Source organism: Argentina anserina, chromosome 5 (genome assembly GCF_933775445.1).
Source record: "Argentina anserina chromosome 5, drPotAnse1.1, whole genome shotgun sequence".
NCBI classification, from domain to species: Eukaryota; Viridiplantae; Streptophyta; class Magnoliopsida; order Rosales; family Rosaceae; genus Argentina; species Argentina anserina.
Window position 1 is genome coordinate 25,051,777 of NC_065876.1, and position 22,434 is coordinate 25,074,210.

At 40.0% G+C, this 22,434-nt stretch overlaps 2 protein-coding genes across 2 annotated transcripts; one reads left to right on the forward strand and one right to left on the reverse strand.

Moving 5' to 3' along the window:
* Positions 1 to 388: 388 nt before the first annotated feature.
* On the forward strand, positions 389 to 15,228 carry LOC126796145 (E3 ubiquitin-protein ligase UPL2-like). The gene is made up of 16 exons (XM_050522910.1): positions 389 to 527; positions 1,930 to 2,025; positions 2,113 to 2,319; positions 2,463 to 9,009; positions 9,097 to 10,193; positions 10,280 to 10,576; positions 10,657 to 10,861; positions 11,444 to 11,724; positions 11,829 to 12,118; positions 12,348 to 13,464; positions 13,550 to 13,696; positions 13,863 to 13,943; positions 14,027 to 14,252; positions 14,347 to 14,486; positions 14,649 to 14,755; positions 14,875 to 15,228. Exons 1-16 carry the CDS (start codon positions 432 to 434, stop codon positions 14,975 to 14,977), a joined length of 11,037 nt encoding a protein of 3,678 aa, XP_050378867.1. The 5' UTR covers positions 389 to 431; the 3' UTR covers positions 14,978 to 15,228.
* A 1,116-nt stretch (positions 15,229 to 16,344) lies between these two features.
* On the reverse strand, positions 16,345 to 22,353 carry LOC126793433 (kinesin-like protein KIN-14R). The gene is given in 19 exon segments (XM_050519952.1): positions 16,345 to 17,115; positions 17,193 to 17,261; positions 17,659 to 17,733; positions 17,970 to 18,035; positions 18,136 to 18,375; positions 18,538 to 18,701; positions 18,787 to 18,824; positions 18,906 to 19,121; positions 19,219 to 19,380; positions 19,506 to 19,779; positions 19,916 to 20,092; positions 20,219 to 20,305; positions 20,371 to 20,470; positions 20,556 to 20,665; positions 20,846 to 21,029; positions 21,119 to 21,189; positions 21,291 to 21,459; positions 21,577 to 21,878; positions 22,151 to 22,353. Coding segments are annotated over 19 exon segments (3,159 nt in total). The 5' UTR covers positions 22,347 to 22,353; the 3' UTR covers positions 16,345 to 16,656.
* Positions 22,354 to 22,434: the final 81 nt, after the last annotated feature.

A 22,434-nucleotide genomic window follows, 5' to 3' on the forward strand; every position in this document is an offset into this window, starting at 1 on the left:
AGCACAAGAAGAAGAGAAAAACCAACACCAACAAATACAACAAAACAACTCACAAACCCCTCTTTTCTTCTCTCTCTCCTCTCTCTCTCTCTCTCTCTCCTCCGCGCTGCCCTTCGAGGCTTCCACCGCCGGATGTGTATGCATCCATCGCCGCTCTCCTTCTCCGTTCTCCCTCTCAGGTAACTCCGGCCGCGCTGTCTCTAATTCACCTGATCTACTTTTTTCAATCCAAGCTTTTTACTTGCCGGCTTTTCTAGGGTTTCGGGAGGGTTTTTAATCCCCTCGCCGATTTTGCTGCTCCGGCCGGCTGTGATTCTCTGCGGCGTAGTTTGATTTTTGTTGTTGTGGCTGATTGTTATTTGTGGTTTTTGGTTTGGGTTTTCTTTAGGGGTTGAAAGTAGTTTTGCAGTAGAGAAAGCTGCGGTGGAGATATGACTACTGGAAGATCAAGCTTGCCGTCGCGGATTCGGCAGCTTCTGTCCGCCGACGGTGCTCTCGGCCCGTCCGTCAAACTCGACTCCGAGCCGGTGAGTAGTTGTTGTCCCTTTCGCCCTTTCGGTTTGATTTTGATTTCTTATATGACAGTTGTCTGGTGTGAAATTTGTGAATTTCTGCTGCTTTTTGTGGTTGTGGTTTAGGTTTAGAGATTAGGGTTTCATAGGTTTGGGTTACTGATTTGAAGATATGTGGGTGTGCTTACTGATTAGGTTCTATTAGTGATTAGGTTTGAGTAATTGGACTAAGTGAGTTTTCAATACTTATCTTTTGTTTGGTTACTTTTTGATTCTGTAAAGGTATGGGTTTTCGTAGTATTGGGGTTTAATTGCTTTATACCATACAGTGGGACTCTTAAATATTTTCTTAAGGAGCAATGGCTACATATCATTTGTTTTCTACAATTGGCCATTCTTGTGGAGAATAGGTTTGTTGGGAAGTTTTAAGAAGCAGTGTGTTTGATGTTTGTTTGGAAAGGATAGCCGCCCTTTGGACATATCCGTGCTCCCTGTCCTATAAATGTACTCTTGAAATTTGTGTCCCTAGAGCCTGTACTTTTCATGGGTAATAGGCTCATAATTCCCAAGGCAGTTTTGACCTGAATATACTCTTTCAATGCCCCATAGGCTCACAAGGAAGACACAATCCAAAAGTGTAGTATCCCTCTTTGTTTCTGTCTCTTTGCTCAGAACACTCTACCTGCATTTTTACTATGTATTTAGTAGATAATTAAATGCATAGTAGGTTTATAGGACTGATAACTGCTGCCTAATATATACTATTCTGGCCACCTAACATGTAATTAGGGTTTGACAATCAGGAATCTATAGCAACTGAAGAATTTTTATATTTTTTTAAGATAAAGTGTGTAATGAGTTTGTAGGACAGGTTTACTAGAAATCTTGCATGCTGAAATTTCAATTAGAGTGTGAGTCTGTAAATTATTTAAATTGGCACTTTTGTTATACCCTTAATCAGTTGAATAGTTTAAAATTGAGTGGTTTAAGAAACGTAATTCAAATGCTTAGCAGAGTTCCTTTTGCTAAATATCAATTTGTGTGGGTGTCATTTGATATTGGAGTTCAGACTTTTGTTGGTCAGACTGTTAGTATTAGAAATCTTTGCATGGTCAGTCCTTTATCCTTGTTTGAATTTTTTTTAAGCCCCTTTTGAACTGGACTGTCCTTTAACTGGCCTTTTTGTTGTCAAGAAAAAAGTTTTGATCTGTGGCAATCTCCATAGAGCGTATTCAAGAGAAAAAAAAACGTAGAAATGAGGTACAGTTATCCAGACAGGAAGACGGAACATGCCTCAATTTTGAAGGATATTATTAATAGGATATATCATAAACCGTGATATAGCTCTGTACTGTTGTACTTATTCTTCCCTGGCCTATGTTAATTGACCCATCTTGACTTCATTCCTATGTTGCAGTCTCCTAAGATCAAAGCTTTTATTAATAAGGTGATACAGTGTCCGTTACAAGATATAGCTATTCCTCTTTCCGGTTTCCGCTGGGAGTACAGTAAGGTGATACCATGCTCTGTTTCTTCTCATTTAAGTTTGGAATTTTTTTCTCTAATCTGTTGCTTACTTGTTTTTTTTTTGATACTTCAGGGTAATTTCAACCATTGGAGGCCGCTTTTTCTTCATTTCGATACATATTTCAAGACATACTTGTCTGGTAGAAATGACCTACTCTTGTCTGATAAAATCTTAGAAGATGATACTCCCTTCCCAAAACTTGCAGTACTACAAATTTTGAGAGTGATGCAAACAATTTTAGAGAATTGCCATAACAAGAGTTCTTTTGATGGTTTAGAGGTATGTTGTTGAGGCAGGAAATATGTTCATCACCTCTAGATATTTGCATTTTCTTCCTTAAATCATTGATTTTCTTTCAGGTGCTATTATATCAGTATTTGGTATAGTTCTTTTAATTCATCTGTATATCCTTTTCTTTTCAGCATTTCAAGCTGCTACTTGCATCAACAGATCCAGAGGTTCTTATAGCAACACTCGAAACACTTTCTGCGCTTGTGAAAATATATCCCTCTAAGATGCATGTTAGTGGGAAGATGATCGGCTGTGGTCCTGTGAACGGCTATCTCCTGTCTCTTGCACAGGGTTGGGGAAGCAAAGAAGAAGGGTTGGGTCTTTTTTCATGTGTCATGGCAAATGAGACTGCCCCAGATGACGGGCTGAATTTGTTCCCTTCTGAAGTAGAAAATGATTCTGAAAAATGTCAGCACCGAATAGGTTCTACCCTTTATTTTGAATTGCATGGGAATGCCCAAAATACAGAGGAGAGCAGTGATAATGTAAATAATACTTCCAATTTGGGGGTTATAAACATGCCAGATCTGCATATGCGGGAGGAAGATGATTTAAAGTTGATGAAACAGTGTATAGAGGACTTCAGGGTACCTCCTGAGATTCGGTTCTCGCTCCTGACAAGAATCAGATATGCTCATGCCTTCCGTTCACCAAAAATCTGCAGGTTGTACAGCAGGATTTGCCTTCTTGCATTTATTGTTCTTGTTCAATCTAGTGATGCGCATGAAGAGGTTGTATCCTTCTTTGCTAATGAGCCAGAGTACACTAATGAATTGATTAGAATTGTGCGCTCAGAAGAATTAGTATCTGGAACCATCAGAACACATGCAATGCTTGCCTTGGGAGCTCAATTAGCTGCATATTCTGCATCTCATGAGCGGGCGCGAATTTTGAGCGGATCTAGTATCAGTTTTGCTGGAGGGAATCGTATGATACTTTTGAATGTACTCCAGAGAGCTGTTCTATCACTTAAAACCTCCAATGATCCAACTTCTCTGGCTTTTGTTGAAGCTCTGCTTCAGTTCTATTTACTCCATGTGGTATCATCGTCCACTACAGGGAGTAATATAAGAGGGTCAGGCATGGTTCCAACATTTTTGCCTCTTTTGGAGGATTCTGATCCCTTGCATTTGCATTTAGTCTGTTTTGCAGTGAAAACTCTGCAAAAGCTCATGGACTACAGTAGTTCAGCTGTGTCTCTATTTAAAGAGTTAGGGGGAGTTGAACTGTTGGCTCAGAGGCTACAGATAGAGGTACATAGGGTGATAGGTTTGGCTGGTGATAATGATAATTCAATGGTCATTGGTGAGAGCTCCAGATGTAATGAAGAGCAGTTGTACTCCCAGAAGAGGCTCATCAAAGCTTCGTTGAAGGCACTTGGGTCTGCTTCATATGGTACTGGTAATTCTACCAGATTTCAGCATCCTCATGACAGTTCTTTACCTGAAACTCTTTCTTTGATATTTGGGAATGTTGTGAAATTTGGAGGTGACATTTATCACTCAGCTGTGACCGTTCTGAGTGAAACGATACACAAAGACCCAACTTGTTATTCTGCTTTGCATGATATGGGTCTTCCAGATGCTTTCATAAATTCGGTCATTGCTGGGGTTCTTCCATCTGCGAAGGCACTCCAGTGTGTGCCTAATGGTCTCGGTGCAATTTGTCTCAACGCCAAAGGCTTGGAGGCTGTGAAGGAAAAGTTGGCCTTACGGTTTCTTGTTGACATTTTCACCAGCAAGAAGTATGTAGTAGCAATGAATGGAGCTATTGTCCATTTAACAAATGCTGTTGAAGAGCTTTTGCGCCATGTATCTTCCCTAAGAAGTATTGGTGTTGATATTATGATTGAAATTGTTGAAAAAATTACTTCCTTCACCGATAACAACATTACAGGGCTAGCAGGAAAGGCTAGTGGGAGTGGGAGTGCTGCTATGGAAATGGATTCTGAAGACAAGGAACAGCCTCTAGTGGGTGCAGTAGATTCTGCTGCAGATGGTATTAGTAATGATCAGTTCATTCAATTATCCATTTTCCATTTGATGGTATTGGTTCACAGAACAATGGAGAATGCTGAAATATGTCGTTTATTTGTTGAAAAATCTGGGATTGATGCGTTACTGAAGCTTTTGTTGCAACCGACTGTTGTACAATCATCTGATGGAATGTCTATTGCTCTGCATAGTACGATGGTTTTTAAGGATTTCACTCAAAATCACTCTGCTGCACTTGCCCGTGCATTTTGCTCTTCCCTGAGGAGCCACCTAAAGAAAGCTTTGTTGGAATTTGGTGCGGTTTCAGGGTCTTTCTTACTGGAACCTAAGATGACTTCAGATGGTGAGATCTTTCCTTCACTGTTTCTTGTTGAGTTCCTTCTGTTTATTGCTGCCTCAAAGGAAAACCGCTGGGTAACTGCATTGCTTACTGAACTTGGAAATGATAGCAAGGATGTTCTGGAAGATATTGGGCGTGTCCATCGGGAAGTTCTATGGCAGATTGCTCTTGTAGAAGATACTAAGTCTGAAATGGAGGATGAAAATGCTGGTTCTGCCACCGAGTCTCAACAGTCAGAAATGAATGCAAGTGATTCTGAAGACCAAAGGTTCAACTCTTTTAGGCAGTTACTTGATCCATTGATGAGAAGAAGGCAATCTGGATGGAGCATTGAATCACAATTTCTTGATCTTATTAACCTGTATCGTGATCTTGGTCGTGCTACTAGTTCTCAAAGAACAAATTCCCAAAGTCCTTCGAATCTGCGGATTGGATCTAGTCATCATTCTGGTTCTTCAGATGCTGGTAGAAGGGAGTATGACCAGCGGAGCTCCTATTATACCTCTTGCTGTGACATGGTAAGATCACTTTCTTTTCACATTAGTCATTTGTTTCAAGAGCTGGGAAAGGTCATGTACCAACCTTCTCGTCGACGAGATGATACTGTTAGTGTTTCACCTGCTGCAAAATCCGTGGCTTCTACTTTTGCATCTATTGCATTGGATCACATGGGTAGGGGACATGCAAGTTCTTCTGGATCTGAGGTGTCTATATCGGCGAAATGCCGTTACTTTGGTAAAGTTATTGATTTCATTGATGTCAGTCTACTGGAGAGACCAGATTCATGTAACTCTGTTTTCCTCAATTGCTTGTATGGACATGGAGTCATCCAGTCAGTTTTGACGACATTTGAAGCTACCAGTCAATTGCTCTTCACAGTAAATAGGGCTCCTGCGTCTCCCATGGAAACTGATGATGGGAACTCAAAGCAGGATGAAAGAGAAGATAGTGACCATTCATGGATTTATGGTCCGTTAGCTAGCTATGGCAAACTCATGGACCACCTCGTAACATCATCTTTCATACTATCTCCTTTTACAAAACAGTTGCTTGCACAGCCACTCGCAAATGGAACAATTCATTTTCCACGTGATGCCGAGACTTTTGTTAAGGTCCTCCAATCCATGGTGCTGAAGGCAGTGCTGCCTGTCTGGACTCATCCTCAATTCATTGACTGTAGTTATGATTTTATTACTACAGTTATCTCTATAATTAGGCACATATACTCTGGGGTTGAAGTAAAGAATGTCACTAGCAGTTCCAGTGCCCGTATCGCTGGTCCCCCTCCTAATGAGACAACTATATCGACGATTGTAGAGATGGGTTTCTCCAGGTCTAGGGCAGAAGAAGCTTTGAGGCAGGTTGGATCTAACAGTGTGGAGTTGGCTATGGAGTGGTTGTTCTCACATCCTGAGGAAGTTCAAGAAGACGATGAACTTGCTCGTGCACTTGCCATGTCTTTGGGTAACTCAGAGTCTGACACTAAGGAAGCTGGTGCAATGGAAACTGCGCCAGAAGAAGAAAAGGTCCAACTTCCTCCTGTTGAAGAATTATTGGCTACATGCACAAAGCTTTTGCAGATGAAGGAACCTCTAGCTTTTCCAGTGCGAGACCTGCTTGTGATGATATGCTCCCAAAATGATGGTCAATGTAGGCCTAATATCATAACATTCATTGTCGATCATGTCAAAGAAGCGAGTTTGAATTCTGACAGTGGAAACAGTGCTTTGCTCTCTGCTCTTTTCCATGTTCTTGCTTTAATACTTCATGAAGATGCAGTTGCAAGAGAAATAGCTTCAAAGAATGGATTTGTGAAAATAGTTTCAGATCTACTTTCACAATGGGACTCTGGTTCAATGGGCATAGCAAAACGAGAAGTGCCCAAGTGGGTAACAACAGCATTTCTTGCTATAGACCGGCTGTCGCAGGTGGATCAAAAACTGAATTCTGAAATTGCTGAGCAGTTAAAGAAAGATGCTGTTAGTAGCCAGCAAACATCTATTACGATTGATGAAGACAAGCAAAATAAGTTGCAGTCTGCATTGGGACCATCTTCAAAACACATAGATATTGAGGAGCAGAAGAAGCTTATTGAGATTGCTTGTTCCTGTATCAGGAATCAGCTTCCTTCTGGAACAATGCATGCAGTTCTTCAGCTGTGCTCGACCCTTACCAAAACACATACAGTTGCTGTTAGTTTTCTTGATGCTGGGGGTTTAAGTTTGCTACTCTCATTGCCAACAAGTAGTCTGTTTTCTGGTTTTGACAATATTGCTGCTACTATTATCCGTCATGTTCTTGAGGATCCTCAAACCCTTCAGCAGGCAATGGAATTCGAAATAAGGCACTACCTCATGACTGCTGCCAACAGACATTCAAATGGAAGGGTTTCTCCCCGCAACTTTCTAGCAAGTTTGAGCTCTGCCATTTCCAGGGATCCAGTGATATTTATGCGTGCTGCTCAGTCTATTTGTCAAGTGGAGATGGTTGGTGAGAGGCCTTGCATTGTTTTGTTGAAAGATCGTGACAAAGATAAAACCAAAGAAAAAGAAAAAGAGAAGGACAAATCATTGGACAAGGAGAAAACACAGATCTCAGATGGGAAAACTGCTCTAGGTAACACAAATCCAGTATCTTCTGGGAATGCACAAGGCAAGGTTCATGATTCAAACTCAAAGAGTGGTAAAGCTCATCGGAAATATCCCCCGAGTTTTGTGAGTGTGATTGAGCTTCTTCTAGATTCTGTCTGTACTTATGTACCTCCTTCAAAAGATAATCTTGTTGTTGATGTGCTGCTTGATACCCCATCATCAACTGACATGGACATTGATGTTGCTGCTGGCAAAGGAAAAGGAAAAGCTGTTGCTCCTTTCTCTGAAAATGGTGAAGCTGGTACCCAAGAAGCTTCAGCATCTCTTGCAAAGGTTGTATTTATTTTGAAGCTTCTGACAGAGATTCTAGCAATGTATGCTTCATCCGCTCATGTTCTACTTCGGAAAGATGCCGAAATAAGTAGTTGCAGGACTCATAATAATAAGGGTTCTACTGCTGTATGCACCGGTGGAATATTTCACCATGTTCTTCACAAGTTCACTCCATATTCACGGAGTGCCAAGAAGGAAAAGAAAACAGATGGTGATTGGAAGCACAAGTTAGCAAGCAGGGCTAGCCAGTTCTTGGTTGCATCATGTGTTCGTTCTTCTGAGGCAAGGAAAAGGATTTTTACGGAGATCAGCTTTATTTTCAATGATTTTGTAGACTCGTGTAATGGCTTTCGGCCACCTGAAAGTGACATACAAGCTTTTGCTGATCTGCTTAATGATGTTCTGGCGGCTCGTTCTCCTACTGGCTCATACATCTCCGCCGAAGCATCTGCTACTTTTATAGATGTTGGTCTGGTTGGATCATTGACTCGGACCCTCCAAGTGCTGGACCTGGATCATGCTGACTCACCTAAAGTTGTTACAGGTCTGATCAAAGCTTTAGAATTGGTAACCAAGGAACATGTGCACTTGGCTGATTCGAATGCTGGTAAGAGCGACAGTTCTACCAAACCTCCTGATCAATCTGGCAGGACAGATAATACTAATGGTGGATCCCAGTCCGTGGAGACAACATCCCAATCTCATCACAATTCTACTCCAGCTGGGCAAACTGGGTCTTTTACTAATGTTCAATTATATGGTGGCTCTGAGGCTGTCACAGATGATATGGAACATGACCAAGATCTTGGAGGAGGTTTTGCTGCCACTAATGAAGATGAGTATATGCATGAAATTTCAGAGGACACTCGCGGTTTGGAAAATGGCATTGATACTATGGGTATACGGTTTGAAATTCAGCCTCATGAGCAAGAAAATCTGGAGGATGATGATGAAGATGATGAAGATATGTCTGAGGATGATGGAGATGAAGTGGATGATGATGAAGATGAAGATGAAGATGATGAGGAGCACAATGATCTGGAAGATGAAGTCCATCACTTGCCACATCCTGACACTGATCAAGATGATCATGAAATTGATGATGATGAATTCGATGAAGAAGTGTTAGAGGAGGATGAAGAGGATGAAGAGGATGAGGAGGATGGAGTTATACTGAGGCTGGAGGAAGGCATAAATGGGATTAATGTTTTTGACCATATTGAGGTTTTTGGAAGAGAGCATGGTTTCCCTAACGAAGCACTTCATGTCATGCCAGTAGAAGTTTTTGGTTCTAGACGTCAAGGGCGCACTACTTCTATTTACAGTCTCTTGGGGAGAACAGGTGAGAGTGCAGCTCCCTCAAGGCATCCGCTTTTGGTTGGACCTTTGTCTCTGCATTCAGCTGCTTCCAGGCAATCCGGTAATAATCCTGAATGAATTCGATGTGTTTCAACATTTATATTTTATTTAGTAGTTAACTCTTTTGATTGTCGTTTCTGACTTGCAGATAATTCTCGTGATGGGATCGTGCCAGATAGGAACTCAGAGATCACCTCATCAAGATTGGACAGTATTTTTCGATCACTGAGGAATGGGCGCCATGGACACCGTCTGAACTTGTGGATGGATGATAACCAACAAGGTGGTGGATCAAATGCCGGTGTTGTACCCCAAGGACTTGAGGAGTTGCTTGTTTCCCAGTTGAGGCGACCAACACCTGAAAAGACATCTGAAGAGAATACAACACCTGTAGATTCTCAGAATAAAGAAGTAGTTGAGTTACAAGATTCGGATGCAGGTGTAAGGCCTGAAATGCCTGTTGAAAACGATATTAATAACGAAAGTTCTAATGTGCCCCCTCCCGGCACAATGGTCAACTCTGACAATACTGATTTGGCACCACCAGCAGCAAGTGAATCTTTACAAGCAATGGACATGTCTGGCACACATCCGCAGTCTGTTGAGATGCAATTCGAACACACCGATGCAGCCGTGCGGGATGTAGAAGCTGTGAGCCAAGAAAGTGGTGGAAGTGGAGCAACTTTAGGGGAGAGCCTTCGTAGCCTTGATGTTGAAATCGGGAGTGCTGATGGTCATGATGATGGTGCAGATAGGCAAGGCTCCTCAGAAAGAATGCCACTTGGTGATTCTCAGGCGACTCGAGTGAGGAGAACGAACATATCCTTTGGGAATTCAGCATCTGTAAGTGCAAGAGATGTTTCACTGCATAGTGTAACTGAGGTATCAGAAAACTCTAGCCGGGAAGCAGATCAGGAAGGCCCGGCAGCAGAACAGCAACTTAGTAGTGATGCTGGTTCTGGAGCAATTGATCCTGCTTTCTTGGATGCTCTTCCTGAGGAGCTGCGAGCTGAAGTCCTCTCGGCACAACAGGGTCAAGTAGCCCCACAGTCAGCTGCTGAGCCACAAAATGCTGGTGATATTGATCCAGAATTCCTTGCTGCCCTTCCCCCAGATATCAGGGCTGAAGTTTTAGCTCAACAGCAAGCCCAAAGGGTACATCAGTCTCAGGAACTGGAAGGTCAACCAGTTGAAATGGACACTGTTTCAATAATTGCAACCTTCCCCTCCGAATTGCGAGAAGAGGTACATTGTTTATCGGGTTGTAGGCAATTTTATATCAAATTTGAAATTAATTTCTTTAATAAATGTGTACCTTAAATTCTCTTCAGGTTCTGTTAACTTCATCTGATGCTATACTTGCCAATCTTACACCGGCTCTAGTCGCAGAGGCAAACATGTTGCGTGAACGATTTGCCAATCGTTATAATCGTAGCCTATTCGGTATGTATCCTAGAAATCGTAGGGGTGAGACGTCAAGATCTGGCATTGGATCCAGCCTGGATAGAATCAGTGGAGGCCTTGCCTCACGTAGGCCTATCGGTGCTAAGGTAGTTGAAGCTGAAGGAGCTCCTTTAGTCAATGATGAAGCTCTGCATGCCATCATTCGAGTGCTTCGTGTGTTTCAGGTAGGTAGCCATGAGTTTTTATGATTTTCTATCAATTCACTACCCTTATTATGTGTAACATGATGGATGTAATCTTGCAGCCTATGTATAAGGGTCAGCTGCAGAAGCTTCTGTTGAATTTATGTGCTCACGTTGAAAGCAGAAATTCTGTTGTAAGAATTCTTATGGGCATACTTATGCTTGATGCAACTAAGCCTGGTAATCACTCGAGTGATATCGAAACATCATATCGGCTCTATGGTTGCCAGGGAAATGTGATGTATTCACGTGCCTCAGCTAAAGATGGTAAGATAACCCATATGACATGTATTAAAGAATTCGGACTAAACAAAGTAATATTGAAAGCTGTCTTCGTACTAGCTTTATTTCTGTTAGAATATTATGCAATGGGTGTTTTTCTTTTGTCTGGATTGCATGATTAACTTAGGGAAAATATGCATATACTTTTAAAATTGATCTTCAAGGGAGCATTGATTTTTGTTCTCTCTTTGGAGTATCATACAGTAAATGCTTTTTAAGGCATGACTATTGAAAAGATCAGTGATATAATAGGCCTGGAGGCTCAAATATATTACTAATTTGTGGGTGAATTTCCTGAGTCTAATGATTACTTGATGTCTTTATAATTCTTGTCATTCAGTGGTTTAAATTTCAGTGGAGAATTTGCTTTAGTAACCTCATCCTTGCTATTTGACATTTGGGATTAACTTATTTAGCTTTATGATTAGATTAAACTTGTTATTTCTTGTGTCTAGTGCTTTCAGTTTCAGTGGAGAGACTAATCTCACACTTACCATATGACATTTCGGTTGTACTTGTGCTAGCTTTCGGCTTTAGGGCTCTAACATCTTGCCTTTTATGATGTAGGAGTTCCACCACTGTTGTCTCGCCGCGTTCTGGAAACTCTGACGTATTTAGCTCGGCATCATCCGAATGTGGCAAAGATTTTGCTTCATTTAAGGTTGCCTCATTCTGCTCCTCAAGAAAGAGAGAATAATGACAGGGGTCGTGGAAAAGCTGTGATGGTTGTGGAGGAGAACTGTCTAAATATTAGTCACAATCAGGAAGGATATCTGTCCATAGCCTTGCTTTTGAGCCTCTTGAATCAGCCGCTTTATTTGATGAGAAGTATTGCTCATTTGGAACAGGTGAGATTATGGAGATATTTGTATGTTTCTCTTTGTGAACTTTATTCTTCTATGCAAGTTGAACATCTTGGATTGACATTCCTCTCTTTGTGGTCATTTTTCAGCTACTTAACTTATTGGATGTTATCATTGATAATGCTGAAAGAAAGTTACCTGAAAAATCTGGGGTTGCTATTGCTGAACAACCCTCTGCTCCTCAAGTTTCAACTTCTGACGCTGAGATGAACACAGAGTTGGTTGGCACGTCTGTAGATGGTGGAACGCAAAGTAAGGTTGTTGATTCTTCCAAACCCTCCACTTCTGGTGCAGATGACGAATGCCATACTGAAAGTGTTCTGCTGAACCTGCCACAAGCCGAGCTTCGCCTTCTATGTTCATTGCTTGCACGAGAAGGGTATAACATTTTTTTATATGCAAACAGCATAATCATTTAAATTACCCCCCCCCCCCCCCAAAGTTTCTTTGCAAAATTGATTGTACTTTAATCACATGATCATGTACTGCAACTTATCTAAAGATAATGTTGTTGCTTTTACTATCAGAGTAGTATGTGATATAGCTTTTCTGTCAAAACCTTTTAGTTCTATGCACTTTGGGTATTTGACACTTTTTTTTGGATGCAGCCTTTCAGATAATGCATATGCTCTTGTGGCCGAGGTGATGAAGAAGCTGGTGGCAATTGTTCCTACCCATTCCAATCTGTTTATTACTGAGCTAGCAGATGCTGTTAGAAATTTGACTAGATCTGCCATGGATGAGCTGCACAAGTTTGGTGAAGCAGTTAAAGAGCTTCTAAGTACCAAGTCTTCTGATGGAGCTGCTATTTTAAGAGTTTTGCAAGCACTAAGCTCCCTTGTTGCCTCACTGATTGAGAAGGAGAAGGATCCACAGATTCTCAAAGACAAGGAACACACTACTCTTTCTCAGGTTTGGGAAATCAATGCAGCATTGGAGCCTTTGTGGCTTGAGCTAAGCAGTTGCATAAGTAAGATAGAAAGCTATTCTGAAAGCACCCTTGATGTGTTAACTTCCTATAGAGCTTCCACGTCCAAACCATCTGGTGTAATTCCTCCACTGCCTGCTGGGACTCAAAACATTTTGCCATACATAGAATCCTTCTTTGTAGTTTGTGAGAAATTGCATCCTGGGCAGCCAGGCCCTGGTAACGACTTCAGCGTTGCTGCAGTTTCTGAGGTTGATGATGCCAGTACATCTGCTAGCCTGCAGAAAACCTCAACTCCCATTGTGAAAGTGGATGAGAAACATGTTGCTTTCATGAAATTCTCTGAGAAACATAGGAAGTTGCTAAATGCTTTCATCCGTCAAAATCCTGGTTTACTTGAAAAGTCTTTCTCGCTGATGCTGAAGGTTCCTCGCTTTATTGATTTTGACAACAAACGTGCTCACTTCAGGTCAAAGATTAAGCATCAACATGATCATCATCACAATCCTCTAAGAATTTCTGTAAGAAGAGCATACATTCTTGAAGATTCATATAACCAGCTTCGCATGCGGTCAACTCAAGATTTGAAGGGTAGATTGACTGTTCATTTTCAAGGAGAGGAAGGAATTGATGCTGGTGGACTCACAAGGGAATGGTATCAATTGCTTTCGAGGGTTATTTTTGACAAGGGAGCACTGCTATTTACAACAGTGGGCAATGAATCAACCTTTCAACCCAACCCCAACTCTGTTTACCAAACAGAACATCTTTCATATTTCAAGTTTGTTGGGCGAGTGGTGAGTACAAGAGCTTCTCAGGGTCTTTGCTGGTACTGAGGTTATTTGATTTGCTAGGTGTTCATTCATTTATTTACTTTTACAGGTTGGCAAAGCACTTTTTGATGGTCAATTATTGGATGTCCATTTTACTCGATCCTTCTACAAGCACATTTTAGGGGCTAAGGTGACATATCATGATATTGAGGCCATTGATCCTGATTACTTTAAGAACCTAAAGTGGATGCTCGAGGTATGCAGACTGTGTTTGACTTGGATTCTCTCTCTCTCTCTCTCTCTCTCTCTCTCACATGCACAAATACAATATGTGATTACATGTTCTTTTTTGTCTGTTATGTCCAGAATGATACAAGTGAATAATATGTGATTAACTGTCCTTTTTCGTCTGTTATGTGCAGAATGATATAAGTGATGTTCTCGACCTTACTTTCAGCATTGATGCAGATGAGGAGAAACTGATATTATACGAAAGAACAGAAGTAATGTGTTTTTTTTCCCTTTGAAGCATAATTTCTTGTCCCAACACAACGCCTCTGTATTAATTTTGTTGAGCATAATGCAGGTAACTGACTACGAACTGATTCCTGGAGGGCAAAACATAAAAGTTACAGAAGAAAATAAGCACCAGTACGTTGATTTAGTTGCTGAGCATCGATTAACAACTGCTATTCGTCCTCAGATAAATGCCTTTCTGGAAGGATTCTCTGAATTAATTCCTAGGGAATTAATATCCATATTCAATGACAAGGAACTGGAACTATTGATCAGTGGGCTTCCAGATATTGACTGTGAGCTTCTTATCTGAGCTATTTTCCTATTTTTAGCCTTCTATATTTCAGGTCGTGCAATACTCATAATAATTTATGTTTCCATGTGTTTCAGTGGATGACATGAGGGCAAATACTGAATATTCTGGTTACAGTCCTGGATCTCCTGTGATACAGTGGTTTTGGGAGGTTGTCCAAGCTCTTAGTAAGGAGGATAAGGCTCGTCTGTTGCAGTTTGTGACCGGCACCTCAAAGGTATGGGTCTGCTTTACATGTGCATGTAGTGTATGGATACGAAATTCATGTGCCATTGCGATCTCGTTATGCTGCATCATCTTATTCTATCAAATGTATGCGCATTGGAAAGTATAACGTTTTGTGCAATTATTTTACTTGTAATTATGCCATTTTGTTCAGGTACCTTTAGAAGGTTTTAGTGCACTTCAGGGGATTTCAGGCTCACAGAAGTTCCAGATACACAAAGCGTATGGAAGCCCTGATCACTTGCCATCTGCACATACCTGGTAACTTGTTCTCCCATCTCAATTCTTTCCTATAGCATGATGGCTCTCCATTTACTTTAATATGTTGTCTCTGTTTCCAAATAAAAAAGGCTTATTAAAGCATTTTCTTGATAATGCAGTTTCAATCAGTTGGATTTACCAGAGTATCCCTCTAAGCAACATCTTGAAGAGAGATTGCTTCTTGCGATTCACGAAGCGAACGAGGGATTTGGTTTTGGTTAATAACTTGTTGGGATCTCAGAAAGGAGAAAGGGCCGGCGCAAGGATGAGTATTGACACTCACCCCTTAGAAGGATTCGTGTTGTGACATTCAGGAGTGTTCGCCATGTAGATAATATAAATCATGGAAAGGGAAGTGGTAAAGGGGCTGATGAGATTTTGTGTTTTTGTTGATACATTATAAAACTGTACAGTTACTTTCTTTTAATGAGAAGTGCCGTTGGCAGTTATTTTTTGCCAATTTGCTTTTATCACTAGTTCATTGTCCTATTAGAGCGACAGAGTCATGACTTTGACTTTTATTTGCACTGGCATCGATGAAATGGACCTTCCATTGCTCTAGATTGTGGTGAAATGGATGTTTTGGTTTTTGGGTACTAGTTTGCCCCGTAAATATGATTTTCATTTTTTTTCTATAATTAATAAATACCGACAGTTATAAAGTTAACGTTAAAGTGGGCAGTCACTAAATTATTTTGTATTTACTGTTTTATCTTCATATTTCATTCACTAAAATACTCTTCTAATATTTAAGACAATTTAAAATTAATATATGATATAAGGTTGTTATGTAATTTCATGTCCGTTTTAGTTGATAAAGTGTGTTTCGGTTATTAATAGTATTAATAATGTGGTAGAAGTTGGGCGTTTCTCAAATTTTTTACAAGTTCAAAGGAAACTTTGTTTTGGATCAAAACTTGACAAAAGCAAAAAGTCAAACTAAGATGGTTAAGCAGTAGGGGCGTAAATGAGCTGAGCTGAGATACCAAGTTCATGTTTTGCTTGTTTTCATTCGATCGAGCTCAAATCACAACATACTAAAATTTTGATTTTTGTGCTTCATGTTCAAACTCGGCTCGGCTTGAAAAAGCTCGAGCTTGGTTCAGGTCGACTCATTTTATTAGACAAGCTTAAACTCAAATCGAGCCGGCTTGAAATTAAAATTTTAAAATTAAGAAATTAAAACGAAAATTCAAAATCTGATGTCATATCATCACACAAAATCCCTTTTATTTGTAACAAATTAAAAATAACAATTCAAACTCATTATTAAACTTAAAGTCTTTAACTAATTATTCTAAAAAGAAACCTTTCAGCTTTTTCAAACTACTATTATATTTTTAATATAAAAATTATATTTTATATATACTATAAAAGTAAATAAGTCAAGTAAATTTAATTAGTAAACGAGCCGCACGAGCTTTTTCTGCTCGCGAGCTAAACGAGTCAAACCAGCTGAATACTTGAGCTCAAACTCAGCTCATTTAACTTTACGAGCTCGAACTACATGTGCTAAAAGCGAGCCGAACACGAGCGGCTCAGCTTTAAACGTCAAGCAGGGAGGGACTGACGTGTTTCCTTTCTTGGTTTAGTTGTTCAAGTTCCAAATGTGTTCTCAAGTCCTAGTGCAAGTCCTAGAGTTACAAATGTCTCTCTGGAAAACTACTCTAGGACTTGTGAAGAAGTTGGTGCTGGATCTGCAACTAAATTCACTATGTCATTGTAATTCTATTGTCTCAAATGGAAGGCACCCGATGCGTAAAAAGGCTCCTGTTATAAAATGCCATCATGCTCTGTATAATCTCTACAAGGCAATCAGATCGCATTCCTCAATCATTCACTAACAAAAAGGTTGAGACAAACACCTAGATAGTGCAAACCAGTAGGATGAAGCTTTTCTTTCATCTCAACCAGATCTTTGACTTGACTGCTGGAACTTGATCTCTCTCATTTTTGTTGTGAAGGAATGATTTCTGAGTAGATGCTGGTTTTATACTTCTCGTGATCCTAGCCAATGCTTTCTGCGTTCCAGACTTTCCTCTGTTTGATTCATCTGCAAACATTTTCCCACCAGTCAATGCAGCTGGCAGTGTGAAATTGTTCTCATGTCCTTTGCTTCGGAACTCTCTTTTTCTCCTAATCTGGTGAAGCGATTCAGGAACTTTGAGCAGGGCAGACCCATTGTCTGTCATTTGGTTAGTATAGCTGAAGCTCCTTTGACTAAGGGGATTGACATCGCCAACAGTCTCAAGTCTCAAGCGTGGGTTTTGATTAGGGGTGGCTTCTGACTTTTCATTATAAATTGCTAGTGATGCTTGTTCTTGTTCTTGCTGTCTCAACTTTTCTTCAAGTTCTTTTACCTGAAAAAAAACCGTGAAAATAAATAAGTACATCTGTCATCTCATTGTACATGCACAACGAAACATGTAGTACAAACCTTTTGTTGAAGCAATTTGAGCCCTTTGTCGTTTTCCTTCATTGCCAACTTTTCTTCAAGTTCCTGAACCTGATACGACAGAAAGCAATAGATCAGAAATTGTAGTCAATTTGCGGATGTGGTCACTTGTAGTCAAACCTTTCTCTTTTTGTGAGATATTAATACCTTGCAATTGCGTTAAACGGGTTGAACGATATGACATGCAAAACATGGCATCATGTAGATTTTGATAGATATACATGAAAAACAAAGAGTTTAGGTGTCAAAGTGTGAGTGATCTTTTTACATTTGGGTATAAGCATTTAAGTCATCAACTTGATTCAACGAAGTTTACGTGAGCAACTTTCCATATCATGTGTCATTATCCAATAAGGTATCGTAGGTGACCTTGTCCATTATGTGCAAAAAGAATCAAGAAGGACAAGATCGACAAGTGATTATCCAAAGAATTTTGAATGACAATTACCTTCCATTGAGCAACTGCTGAGTGGTGCTCAAGCTCTTGAGTTCTTTCTTTTAACTTGTTCTCAAGTTCTTTCACCTGTGTAGCATAAGACGTCAAAACTAATCACTGTTGACAAGTACCAGACCTACAAGCAGCACTATCAGAAACTTTTCTGAGATCAGACAATCAGTAACTCAGTAAGAACTACCCTTCCACTCGAAAGGATTATTATTTTCTAGCTTTTGAAATCTAACTCTTCAAGAATAATGCTTCCTATACTTGTGCTAATTAGAAATTTTAATTTTATAAGTACTTTTTAGTTCTGCAAAGACCTTGTTTTGAAGAATTGTGGGATATGCCTGCTCACGTTCATTCTGCTTGTTCTCAAGCTCTTTGACCTTAAAAAAAATGAAAACAGAATAAAGATGTTAGGCAACACAGTTCATTGTGTAAAACAAAAGAAGAAAAGGAATAAAAGTCAATCATGTACCAAGCCACCTTTTTCTGAAGATCCAGGCAGGCTTCTCCCTTTTCATTTGCTTGTAACAACTGGTTTTCCAGTGTTCTGGATAGATCTATCTTCAAAGCAATATGCTTTTCAAGCTCAACGATCTTATCTTGTTGGCTTCTACACATCTGATAATCACCTTTGGCCTTTCCTTCTAGATTCTGGAAATTTTCTTCTAATTTTTTGAAAGCATCCTCTTTAGATCTCAACTCTTGCTTTAGCTTGTCAATCTTCCATAACATAAATCAGGAAGATAACAAATTCAGCAATCTTTGAAGTCTTTCTTTAGAATAAGCAGATGCTCAATAGTTGCAAAGTACACAAGTTCACTTTGATAATGGATATTTAAAAGACAGTGAAAAGTCTCTTAACTTAGGCTTCCCTTAGCTTACCTGGTTTCTTAGCTTTTGAACCTCACCCATGTCCACTTGCTTCCTTGCAGGACCTAATTCAACACCCCGAACCCGTGCTGCAAAGTTTAGAGAACTTAAAGTCTCATTGAGATCCTGCTCCGAAGGGCTAATTTGGACAAACATCAGAGTTTTAGCATCTCCACCTGTGCCACTCATAATTCTATGGCTTAATATACTGATAGTGAATTCAGGCCACAAGCAATATATATAATCTGTGCAGCTGCTTACCCAAGGAGTCTTGAAGTAAATGTGTGAGCTTGGAATTCCTGCAAACATCAATGAAACATTAGATTATCCTAAGGATGGGATATATATCTGATATGTAGTATAATGACTATACTCATAACCTGTACGGAATGTGACTTTTCTTCGCTGCCAAAGCAGAGATGACATCACCAAGAGCCGATAGAGATCTATTGATGTTTTGAGCTTCCTTGAGGCGTTCCCCTTGAACTTCAGTTTTTGCCAGCCTCTCACTGCCAGCAAGGTCTACAAGCCAAAGCTTACTCATGGTGCAATCACCAGTCATCAAATTCTTTGCTCTTACCAATATGCAAAGTATGCTAACAGAAGATTGAACAACAAAAGTCAGTAAAATAACAATAGAAATCTAAAATGAAGAGCGCATGTTCGTAATAAGAAAGTTGGTCAAATTCCAACCAATGAGATCGGCTGCTGTGTTCATTCACATTGTTTGATCCTGTTGCCCTTGCATTGCTTCCAGCTTGCAAAATGCTCCAGGCCTCCTTTATGTTGTCTACTTTTGCTTCAATAACTCCAGGTATGTGATGAATGCCTTCAGAACCTTGCCTCATCTCCAACCTACAACCCATAACAATTTTATGGTCTATAAGATGACCATTCCAAGCCCCGTCCACATCAAGCTATGAGCCTACTACTCTCAGCAAAAATAATACAACTCAGGAAAAATTGTATTAGAACAGTACCTTTTCGATGTAGAAGAGGTGGCTAGCAAGTCTCTGATTTGTTCATTATAGACCTCAAGCACGCTAACAGATATGCTGTATGTGATGGTTTCTTTTCACTCCTCAGCATTTAGAAATAACTGTTCCAAGGTCCTATAGTTGACCCCTCTGTTAGACTCGGGACCTTCCATTGTGAATGTCTTTCCTGTCCCTGTTTGACCATATGCAAAGATACAAACATTGTAGCCATCTAATACTGAAACTATCATAGGTGAAGCATCTGCAAATACATCAACTGCAGCAGCAAAAAGGAGAAAAATAAAGTCAGTTTAAGTAATTTATAATCAACCACTCTTGCAGTTTCAAAAAGATAGTACTCCTGGTTAATTTAACTTTTATGTCAAGATTTTTCTCTGTTTGTTCATTCATACCTTGATCATCCTCTGGTGTGTAAACACGGTCAAATTTGAATATTTTCTTACTAAGGCCACTTGAATGTATACCAAGCTCTCCATCATTGGCTGCATCAAAATGTACAACAGTTGCATGCCCAGCCAATGACTCTTCTATCCTTAATGGGCGACACCGACAAAACACCCTGATGTTCCCTGAAATGTACAGTTCACAGTAATTGCAAGAACAGAAGAACCAGCTCAAAAAATAATCTACCATCAACAAGGCAACATATTTTTTTCGATGATTAACGAGATGTACAAAAACGAAAGTGATTATGCCTTTAGCCTCCTGAAGTTGGTTATAAAGTATTTTCCTTTTACCCTGCTCCTCGCTCAGCTTAAACTTCAAATCCTCACACTGTGTGACTGCAAAATGGACAATGTATTAGACATATATCTAGTTGAAAAATGTAGTACTGATACAAACGTACCCATTGCTTGAACTGCAGATACCATATTGCTCAACTCTGGAATTGCATCAGCACACTTGTGCACTTCACTAAATAGCTGATAATATTCTTGCTTCATCAACTGCAAATGGATCAAAAAGTCATTCATTTTCTATCCATTTAAGAGGACACTAATGAACTTGAGAACACATGCAATTGGTACTAACTTTGAATTCCTTTTCTAATTTGTCAACAAGTGCAGTCCACATCCACTTATCCTGTTCATATTGACCCGTTATATCTCTGAGGCTGGCTTCAGCTTTTTCCCTCCCTTGATCTAAAAGTAGTATAAGTTAATCAGAAAAAAAATTCTTAATGAACCTTAAAAGGTATGTGCAGACTGCATAAAATTATGCTCATAGGAAAGGTATTTTGAGCCATTCACTCTCAAAGTTATTTACCTCTACATAACAAAAAGTCCCATTAGGTCATTACTTAAAGCTGGATCCTACCTTACCTAGACAATGAATTGTATATAACTTGTTATCAAGTTCCATGGTGACATCCTGTAGCTGTTTGTTTGCTGCTGTCAGTGACATCCACGCTTCATGACATTCATCTGTTTTGAGCTGAAACCAGGTCTTCAGCTCTTCTATCTTCTTTTCATACTTGGAAATAAACTGCATCCTTATATACTTTTCCTGCAGTTTACATCAATAAGTTTTATAAACAAGAAGCTATAAATCTAACTGACCAGATGAGATTTCTAAAGTGAAGTTCTATATCTAACCTGACCAGAAGAGATTTCTAACTCTGCAGCACAATTGTTACACACAAGAGTTCCATGTTTCATCTCTGATGCTTCAATGGAGTAACATAATAGAGGATATGAGTACAAAGAAGAAGCTTCCTTATACATGGATTTTTCACAAAACCAACCGAAATTAGTCATCTGAAAATACCTGCTAATTTTTCTCGCTTTATACGAATTCCACTAACCATTGGACTTCCATTCACTCCTTCAAACCTTATTATGAGTACCCCATCCTCCCCTACAGACACCCTGACGTCCACAGCCTGCAGTGCCTTATTTGCTCCAACTAGAGAAAAGACATCAACTTCGGACATAACCTATCATTTCCACAAACACCAAAACAAACCAAATTCAAACTTCACATAAAACTACACAAAGAAAAGTAACAAAATTTCGATATATTTAGACAAGCTTTCCTATTCCCACTCACTAACCTTCTCTTCCTGCAAGAAGACATCAAACACCCTCATCCCTTTCGGACCATTTGTGTATACAATCTCCGAAAAATGAAGATCCACACAGTAATCTCCAGGAGACAGGCTCTCAAACCGATAAGCGAAATCCCCAAAACGTGCAGACTGATAAATGGACGGCACATCACTCCCTTCAATGGTCTCATCAGTCCTTATAACATTCCCTCCTTGGAAAAACCTATCAGCCTCGACACGAAAACCGACGTCACTAGCTTCCAACAAAGCCTCCCCTCCAGCATTCACAAACATCACAACCTCATTCTCTGGTCAAACAACAAATCAAAAGTCAAACACTAACCCTAAAAACTCAAAATCAAAATCAACATTTTTTTTCCATAAATTTAACAAAAATTTAATCTTTTATTTCTTTCTAATCAAAACTAGCTTAATCGTTCGATTTTCAACCACTGAATTTCAATTTCGCGAAACCTAGGTATCAAGAAATGAGAGAATTCCATGCGATTACGAATTCGATAACTCGAGAAACGAAATCAAGAACGAAATTGAAGAAAGAATTGGCGAGATTGGTACGAACCGGAGCAATCGGAGTGTGCGAACCCGGTTCGGACGAGTTTCGAACCGGGAATACAGAGCGGCTCATCGTCTTCGGCGGGTTCAGGAGGGTCGATTTCACGGCGGAGAGGAGAGGGAGAGTGAGAAAAATTGGGGGTTAGGGTTTGGGAGGATTGAGGAGGGTGAGAGGCGGTGGTGGTGGAGTGAGGCTCTGCCATTTGAGAGGTTTTGAAATTTTTTGAATGGAAATGACCGTTTATTATATTTGAGAGCGTTTAATGCGTTTTTTTGGGTCGATGGGTCCTA

Coding starts and splice junctions, on each gene's coding strand:
- LOC126796145 (XM_050522910.1), top strand. CDS start 432: ATGACTACTGGAAGATCAAGCTTGCCGTCGCGGATTCGGCAGCTTCTG. Junction 10,862..11,443: donor ACGTGCCTCAGCTAAAGATG/GTAAGATAACCC, acceptor TTTATGATGTAG/GAGTTCCACCACTGTTGTCT. Junction 14,756..14,874: donor TTGCCATCTGCACATACCTG/GTAACTTGTTCT, acceptor TTGATAATGCAG/TTTCAATCAGTTGGATTTAC.